The 9,022-nt window shown below is 54.8% G+C and overlaps 1 protein-coding gene across 1 annotated transcript in view; it reads left to right on the top strand.

Annotated features, from left to right (window-relative positions):
• The first annotated feature begins 3,977 nt into the window (after nucleotides 1-3,977).
• Nucleotides 3,978-9,022, top strand: part of Foxo3 (forkhead box O3) — a 114,265-nt gene continuing 109,220 nt past the window's right edge. Inside the window, exons 1-2 of the mRNA XM_008852443.3 lie at nucleotides 3,978-4,199; nucleotides 5,132-5,879. Coding sequence (XP_008850665.1) covers nucleotides 5,265-5,879 — 615 coding nt within the window. The 5' untranslated portion in view covers nucleotides 3,978-4,199; nucleotides 5,132-5,264. The remainder of the gene's footprint in view (nucleotides 4,200-5,131; nucleotides 5,880-9,022) is intronic.

Below are 9,022 nucleotides of genomic sequence, written 5' to 3'. Positions count from 1 at the left end.
TGTGCTCAGGTGAGTTGGTGCCTCCCTTGGATCCCAGAGCCCTAATTCTAGGTACTGAACATGCTGCATTGCAGCAAGTACTAGGTTTTCTCTTGGATTGGCTTTCATGTTGCCTCAACAAATATGTGACACAGCTAAAAAAAATAAGAGTCCCCAACATGCAGGCATATGGCTGCTTCTTCTTAGTACATTACTGTTCTAATTCCAAACGCTTTAGAGTTATAGTGCCACTTAGTCCAATCCTTCCAGCAAGCCTAGGTTTTATTCTCACTTTATGGTTGAGGAACCAGGGCTCTAGGGCTGAAAATCATCTCCAAAGTCAAAGCTGGAAAGCTAAGGAGTCAGACTGAACTCTTAATCCACATCACTCAGCACGACTGAACCAATCTCATATGGACTCTGTGAAGCTTAACACTGCAAAAGGAGCACTAGATCAGTTCCAAGCCTAGAACACATGGATAAATAAAGGTTAGCCTGCATCACTGCCCAAGACCAAAGCAGAGTTTCTCCCTATTTTTCATCCTCTCTATTACACTGTGTTGGGGTTGGGGTTCCCCAACCCTTCCCAATCCACACTTGTCCTCCAAATGAACAATAGGCAGTTACTGTCACAATATGGGGAGGCTTCCCAGGGCACATTAGGTCATGCCTATGGTTGCAAAGGGGAAGAGGACAGGTGTAGATTCTCTTGGAGAGAGGATGACAAATCTACCTGGAATGACACACCATAAGACACTATGTACTCTGGCAGGGCCCAACAAAGACACTTCCATATGACTGGTCTGGTAAGAGGGAAGAGAGGAATGGACTACTGCTGTGCCTGAGGTAGGATGGGGCACAGCCATACAACTACATTCTTCAGGCCAGCAACCGTCATATTTACTGCAAGGCTCCACAAACTCAGTACACAAAAAGGTGAGTCCTGAAGGAGCATCTGCAGGAGTCCATTTATTTTACATTAATAAAGCTTAGAAACAAAGGTGGTGGGAGGAGGTGACGAAGGATCAAGGTGGCCTACAGTTGGAAGGCAAAGAGAAAAGCAATGAATGAGGCTCAGTATGTGTTGTCAAGGTTTTGTCCGTTCATAGGAATGTTACAAAGATGAATTCTCTGGGCAAAGCACACATTTACAAAGCTGTATATTTAGAGACACTGCCATATTTATTATTTATTTTTGGTTCCCAACCCATCTCACATCCAACACTATATGCATGTCCTTGATTTGCCTTCAAGCTCTTGAAATATTAAACTTTTAACCGTTTGTGTGCCCCCAAGATCCTAGGCCTCTGAGATAAATGGCTTCGTGTGCCTGGTCCCCATTCCTCACTATGTGGGCCATAATGTTCTCAATGAATCCACTGACTCTTGTAACTCCCAGATTTTTGGACGCCCTTGGGATATGTACTCTGTAAATGAACATGCAACATGTTTATAGTAAAAAATCTCATGGCTGGGAGCCCAGCTGGTGTAAACACATTCTTTACTTCTGCAGCTCTGCACTCTAACGAGAGCGTATTGCTTAGATTTACAGGGCCGAGCATGAATCTCGTCCGTAGCTTGCTTTTAGTATTTTAAGAAAAAGTGAAGTCTTTCAATTTTTACACTGCACGTTGTGCAAAGCCTTGGGTGAGCTAGCTTTCTGGATCTGGATGTAAAGCAGATCCCCAGACGCAGTATATCAGCCTCCCTCTCACACCCTCCACATTCGGGGCACGGGCACTACGTCACCGTCCACGCTGCCTGGCTGGAAATCAAAACCACGTTTGGGGCTTCTCAGTGGAGACGGTCCACAAAGACAGGAAGGATCGATCTCTCAGGAGGTCTAACAACCCTTGGAAGCAGACTGCGATTTCCAAACCTGAGGTGGCAGAAGTGCATTTATCTGTTCACGTGGGCAGAGCGGGAAGCCCCAAACCTGCACAAACGGACTGGGAACATTCGAGTGGAAAGCAGCGTGCTCAGAGTCCATCTTGCGGTCAAGGTGTGCGCATCGGCCTTACGTGGGACACTGCCTGGGGCAGCCGCTTTGCTCCAAGCGAAAGCAGGAGTCGGAGCGGCAGGCGCCCGTCCCCTCCCTGACGCCAGGGCAGGGTTCGAAACTCACAGTCCAAATCCCGGGGCCCCCTCGGGTTACGCAAGGCTAGCCAGGCTGCCCGGAGACGGCGCCCGGGGAGGCCGCGGCTCAGCCTCTCACCGCGTTCCTCCGCCAACGCGGGCGGCCCCACGCGTCAGCCGAGCCACAGCACCGCCAGCCCCACATTCCATTTAAAAATAACAACCACGTGCACTGGTAAACAAGCGCGCGCGGCATCGGGGCCGCGCACAGCCCGAGCGCTCCGCAGCGCGCCCCCGCCCTCCCCCCGCACGTGTAGACGCGGCCCGCTCGGCTCACGCGCTGCCAGTCCCCGCCCCCGGCCCGCCGACTCTCCCAGGCCCTAACGCCCGCCGCACACACCCCAAGTTTACTCCGCAGCCCGCTGCGCCCGCCGCCCAGGTCCGCGCGCAGCCCCGTCCCTCGGCCCTCACGTCCCCCATCAGTCCTCACGCCGTCAGCGCGCAGAGGAGGGCAGTCTTGGCGGGTGCCGTCTCTCTCCTCTGCCCCTCCTGCCTGCCAGTTTTACTCGATTGTTTATTATTTGCTGGGGGCGGAGGCGAGGACTGGAGAGGGGCGTCGAGGGCCCGGAGACTCGTGGCTACGGCCAGTCAGCGCACGGCGTGGCTTGACGAGTAAGCCGCGCAGCGAATGGCGACGCGGCGCAGAGCTCCGGGGTCACGCGCGTGTGGAGACAATGACATCATCTGTTTGTACGCGTCGAACTAGCTTGGTGCAGGGGCGGGGTGGCGCGTCACTTGTGTGATGGGTGGAATGCAAAACCTGGAAGCCGGAGTCCCGCGGTGGGCGGACTCCAGCAGAGGCTCCTCCGAGGGTCTGAGTTTGCGGAGCCTACTTCCAGACTTTATCTGCAGGGACTTAGAAGGATGTTGTTTAAAAAGATATCTCTGAACTAGAGTGGGTAGACTTTTGGGGTGCATGTCTACTGTGGTACGTTAAAACACAAATGAGGGATTTAGGGGCATGGATCGTGAGTGGATGACACGTGAAAATGCTATTTTAAGTTCAAAAGCTCATCTTTTCTTTAAAAAGTCAAACATGCAGTTAGCTTCTCTGCTTTACAATGGAAGTAAAACTCACTCTAAGTTGTTAGGATTCTGCTTTCCCGTTTAGGATTGGGACCTAAAGCGCTTTTCTTCCACTTACACGCTCCCGTTTGCCGGGAAATCCACGAATCTCACGATTGTGATGGAGCGTTCAGGTAAGGGCCCCAGGACACACCTTCCGGTGATGATCCGATCTGAGGGCCTCGGCTTATCGAAGTCCTGCAGGCACCACTATCTTGGAGGGTCCGTGTTTCCACGCCGAGGTAACCCTTGTCATTTACGGTCACCATCTTATCTCGGTGTCAGGTTCTAATGGGGAACCGGATACTGGGGCGGGCTCCGAGCTCGGAGTGCGAGCTCGCAGTTTGGGGCCGCCTGACGTCAGGCAGGCGCACAGGCCGGGGACCCCCATAAGGCAAGAACGGAGGTCAGGCCGCGGTCCCCCACTGTCTGGCGAGCGCGCCGGCTGGGACCCCCTAATGTGCAGCGCCCGCCTAGAGCAGGGAAGGCCAGGCGACTGCGTTCCAATTCCTGGCTCTGCGCTCTTCCCTCTCCACCCTTCGCGGGCCAGCGCCGCGCTCGGTGGCCATTGAGATTCTTGGGACAGAGCCACCGAGGCCCACAGAGCCCTCGAGGCCCACAGAGCCCCGGCCAGCTGCGCGCGCTCGCCACGCCCCCTCCGCGCGGGGTTGGGGGGGGGGAGTCGGGCCGCGCAGGCGCAAGCAAGCACACACGCGCACTCCCACACGCACGCACGGCAGAACCCCAGCGCCCGCCCCAGCCCTCCCCCTGGGCGGGGATCCGCCCGCCCGCCCGCCGTCAGCTTAGGTTGAGGCTCCTTGCGTGTGTCTATAACTTTGTGCTGCTGCCGCGGCCGCCCTGCTCGTGGTAGGGAGGAGGAATGTGGAAGGTGGCGGCGCGCGAGCTGACAGGCGGTTCCTCGCGCGGGCTACGGCCCGAGCGCCCCCTCGTCGCCGTGCCCCGGGCCCGTGCGGGATCGTGCGCACCCCCGCCTCGTCCCTGAAGGGAAAGGAACCGAGGTAGGCGCCAGAGCGGTGCAGCGGGGCGGCCGCCTTCCCAGTGACTCCGGATCTGTTTCCGAGCTGGGCCAGGCGCTTCCCTTCCCCTCCCTGTGACTCGGTGTGCTCCCCTTCTCTCTCGCTAGTGTTTGGAGAGGACTTGAGGGAAGGGGGAAACTGTCAAGATGGCAGCAGCGAGGAGGTGTGATGAACGTGCAGGTCCGGGCTAGCTGGCAGCCCGGGAGATTCGGCGCTTCCCGACCTGTTGGAAGATTTATGTTTCCACTTGTTTCCTCCCCCCCCCCCCCCCCGCCCCGTGCCTGGCTGGGAACGGGGCGGAGGGCACCCAGAAGACCCAGCACCGAGCCCTGAAGTGGCCGCTCCTGCGGGACTGGACGCTCGGTGTATAGTGCTGGTCCCTTCTCCCTAGTTGGAAATGAGCAGGGCCGCTCTCCGCGCGGACCCCTTGCTGGTCCTCGGGTGGAGAGGGGACGGAGGGAGCTGGCAGCCCCGGTTTCGGGCCGCTGCGCTGGGAGGGGTGTGCAGCGGGGGTCGCGCAGGCGGCTGGGCTGGGGAAGAGGAGAAGTGCCCGGACTCGGGAGGCGCTGGAGCGGCCCGGAGCGCAACGTAAACAAACGCACGCCCACCCTCGGACGGCGGCGGGGCTGCCCCCGCGCGGGCCGCTGCCCACTTTAAAGGCGCGGCCGCCCCTCCCCCGTCCTCCCCGCCCCGCCACCGAGCCCGGGAGGGACCTGCAGAGCGAGCGGGGGAGGGGGCTGCCCCGCGCGCCTGTCGATTCGCTCGCGTCTCCCCGGCGGCCTGGCCAGGGGGCGGCGTCTGCGGAGCCAGGTTTCGCGGGACGCACGTCCCCAGGTCTGCCCGTTCCTGGGAGGCGGCGGCGAGTCGCGAGGACTGGCCTCCCGACCGGGATAACCAACTCTCCTCTCTGTTAGCGCTTCTCCAGGCAGCGGCGGCAGCGGCGCCCCGGAGCCCGAGCCTTCGCGGCGCCCCATTCCCTCCCCCGCCGCACCCCGCCCGGGCGCCAGAGGAGAGTGGAAGAGCCCGAGCCGCGGGCTGGCGGCGAAGATGGCAGAGGCACCCGCCTCCCCGGTCCCGCTCTCTCCGCTCGAAGTGGAGCTGGACCCGGAGTTCGAGCCTCAGAGCCGGCCGCGCTCTTGTACGTGGCCCTTGCAGAGGCCGGAGCTCCAGGCGAGCCCGGCCAAGCCCTCGGGGGAGACGGCCGCCGACTCTATGATCCCCGAGGAGGACGACGACGAAGACGACGAGGACAGCGGCCGAGTCAGCTCGACCATGGCAATCGGTGGCGGCGGGAGCGGCTCGCTGGGCTCCGGGCTGCTCCTGGAGGACTCGGCCCGGCTGCTGGCTCCCGGAGGGCAGGACCTCGGGTCCGGGCCAGCTCCCGCCACCGGCGCGCTGAGCGGGGGCATGCAGACGCCGCTACAGCCTCAGCAGCCACTGCCAGCACCGCCGCCAGGGGCGGCCGGGGGCTCCGGGCAGCCGAGGAAATGCTCCTCGCGGCGGAACGCGTGGGGGAACCTGTCGTACGCCGACCTGATCACCCGCGCCATCGAGAGCTCCCCGGACAAACGGCTTACTCTCTCCCAGATCTACGAGTGGATGGTGCGCTGTGTGCCCTACTTCAAGGATAAGGGTGACAGCAACAGCTCTGCCGGCTGGAAGGTGCGTACGTACCCACCTGGGGCTGGCTGCCCGACCTGTCAGGCCTCCTGCGCTGCGCCAGGCGGGCCTTGGAGCGAGCGCGTCGAGCGTGGCTGCGTCTGCGGGCGCGGGGATTGGGTTGGCCAGGGAGCGTTGGCTGGGAGGCTTTGGGGACTTCTCTTTCACCTCTGGCAGAGGGAAGTCTGGGGACGGCCTGAATGTGGAAAGAGGGCATGCCTTGGGCATGACCAAGCTAGGAGACTGTTGGCAAGGGACGGGGAGGCCAGAGGAACATTAGCATTGGCTGGGTTACCCCCGACAGCGACTGCCGAGAAGGAGGTAGGTCTGTGGCCAACTGGAATAAAGAGAATAGAGTTAACTGTACTGGGGTGCAGCGAGAACACTGGAGGTGGCGGGGAGTATTTGGGACTCTGTGACCACAGGATGGGAGGCCAGCTGTGTAGGTTCAAGTTTGTCGCAGGAGCATGGTATATGACTTGAATGAGAATCCTTGGGTCCAACTTGTGGCCGTCGATCCCGTTAGAAAAAGCAAGGATCTCAAACCTTTTCCTGGTCGGCTTCCTTTCCTGTGCAGGCACCCTTGTTCCTCCAAGATGTAGCTCCAGTAAGCTTGCTACCAGGTAGCCTCTGAAGTGTCCTGGGGCCTGGAATGGGCCAGGCTTGTCACCTGAAGGTGGACTAGGGCCCTGGCCTAGGGCTGTTGGAACTATTTGAGGCAAGTGTGACATCTTGGAGACTTGGGCCTGCCTGCACTTGACCTAAGTGGTTGGAAGGGAGGATTGAGAACAGGGATGGGCCTTAATGACCTCTACCTACAAATGAATCTGAGGAGAGACCCTCTTCTGTTCCTTTTCAGTCCCTTGGGGCATTGGACATGTGGTAGGGAGAGGTGAGGAAATGACTTTCTGTAGTTGGGCATCCTGTTCTCCTGTAGACTTCTTCCTGGCCGCCTCCTTGGTCCCTTTTCCTAAGATAGGAATATGCTGGATTCAGGCAGAAGAGTCCTACATCATCCCTGGAGTTACAGTCACTTGTCAGTTGCTCCTACTTACAGTTTACCTTTTTTAAAAGTAAAGTAGTAGTTGCTTCTTTCTTTTGTCCCTTCCTTTGTTTTCACTGGGAGCTCTGAATCTTCCTGGGTTCTAGGTTTCTTAAGTGTATAAAATAAGAACAGTTCAGTATCTGGAGAACTGAAATGAAGCAAGGGAAAAGGGTGTGTGTATATATGAAAAAAGTAAAGGGTTTAGGGAACGTTTTTATTTGCTTTTAGAAAAGCCTTGCACATAAAGCGCCTTAGAAAAAAGTGCCTAGTATTGAAAAGACCTTGTTTAGATGGTTTAAAAGCAAAACACATGCTTTGATACCATTCTTCAAGTCTCATTTCAGTTCATACAACTGGACATTATGAATCTTATATTTGACCTGATTTTGAGTTCCAAAGGAATGCCACATGTGTGAGAAAGTTATAAAGGCTCTGAAAGTGTTGCTAATGTGGCAGCTTTAAAAACTAGGTTTTGAAGTTGATGGCAAGGGTTATTGTCATCGTGCAGTGTCTGGAAGGAGGGAGCATGTAGAATCTGAGAAAATCAATTTGGGAATTTGGAAGATTTTTCAAAAATTTCATACTTGTTACATCCTACAAGTTTGAATTTGATACAGGGAATCTATTAGTTACCTAACTTAAGAAGTTAACATAGAAAGAAAACTTTTCCTATGATGTAAAAAAAACTTTTTCTACATTTATTTGTGAGTGTGCGTGCGTGTATGTGTGTGTGTGTGTAGGTGTGTGTAGGTCAGACAGCTTTCAGGAGTTGGTTCTCTCCTTCTACCATTTGGGCCCTGGGTATGGAATTCAGGTCATCAGGCTTGTTAGCAAGCACCTTTACCCATTGAGCTATTTTACTGGCCTCCTTTTCCTCTGATTTTTAAGATTACAAAAATAATGTAATTCTACAAGTAGCATTTCTTGCTGTTTGTTTATAAAGATAATATCAGTTCAGTAAGTTTAAACTTTTTTTAAATTTTCATTTCCTGTGTATGAGTGTATTGCCTGCATGTAGGTAGGTGCACTCGTGTCATGCAGCGCCCACAGAGGTCAGAAGAGAGGGCGTCAGATCCCCTGGAACTGGAGTTATGGGGGATTGTTAGCAGCCCTGTGGATGCTGGGAATTGAACCCAGGTCCTCTGCAAGAGCAGTCAGTCCACTTAACTGCTGAGTCATCACTCCAGCCCTCTTGGGGTCTTTTTGAGACCGATCTCCTTACAGCCCCAGCTGGTCTGGAACTCACTGTAGACCAGGCTGGCCTTGAACTCACAGAGATCAGCCTGCCTTCCAAGTGCTGGAATTAAAGGCCTTCGCCACCACACTCGGCGCTCAATAAGTTTTTTTTTAAGAGTTACTTCAGAAGTGATTATCAAAAGTAAATACGTTGAGATTGATCCATATTTTTATAGAGCTTCTCAGCATTGCAGTAGAGATGCAGGGATCTAATCATGTAGTTTTACATCAGAACTTTTTGTCTCATGTTTTTTCTTTCCCTGCTATCTCATTTTTCTTCAACTAAAGCCTTATAAAATATTGCCAATCGAGTATCTCAAGGCTTAGTATATTTAGTTCAGAGCATACATTTATTTTTACTTAAACAGGTTTTAATAGGGTTGGCCTAGAACTCACTGTGTAGACCAGGCTGGCCTGGAACTCACAGAGATCTGCCTGCCTCTGCCTCCCCAGTGCTGGGATTAAAGGTGTGCACCACCATACCCAACCTAGTCAAGGTTTTTTGTATGATGACCTACATCAAAAGATGTAGCCTTGTAGGAACTTTCAAATCTTTAACGATCGGGAGAAGGTTACTTGAAACCTAGGCTTGTTTCACATACTGTTATGTCTGGTCGCCAGCCTTTTTTAGTTTGGTGGTTTAGAGGGAGTGGATAAAAAGGTAAAAGAGGTCAGGAGCTAATTGAGACCCACTTCCGTGCAGCCAAGGTAAGGAACTGGTTTCTATCATTTTGGGAACATGTCTGTATTTTAACTATACTTTAATTCTGAGTTATACTTTAGGATTTTTAGCTTCTAGAAATGTCTGAAATTCAGGTTAGCTTCTAGACATTTGCATTCAGGGTAAGTTTGCAGGGTCTAAGCC

The sequence above is a fragment of the Nannospalax galili genome, unplaced genomic scaffold, assembly GCF_000622305.1.
Source record: "Nannospalax galili isolate Female #2095 unplaced genomic scaffold, S.galili_v1.0 scaffold646, whole genome shotgun sequence".
In the NCBI taxonomy this organism is placed as follows: domain Eukaryota; kingdom Metazoa; phylum Chordata; class Mammalia; order Rodentia; family Spalacidae; genus Nannospalax; species Nannospalax galili.
Note: the sequence above shows the minus strand (reverse complement) of the source record. Positions and strands in the feature narration are given on the sequence as shown.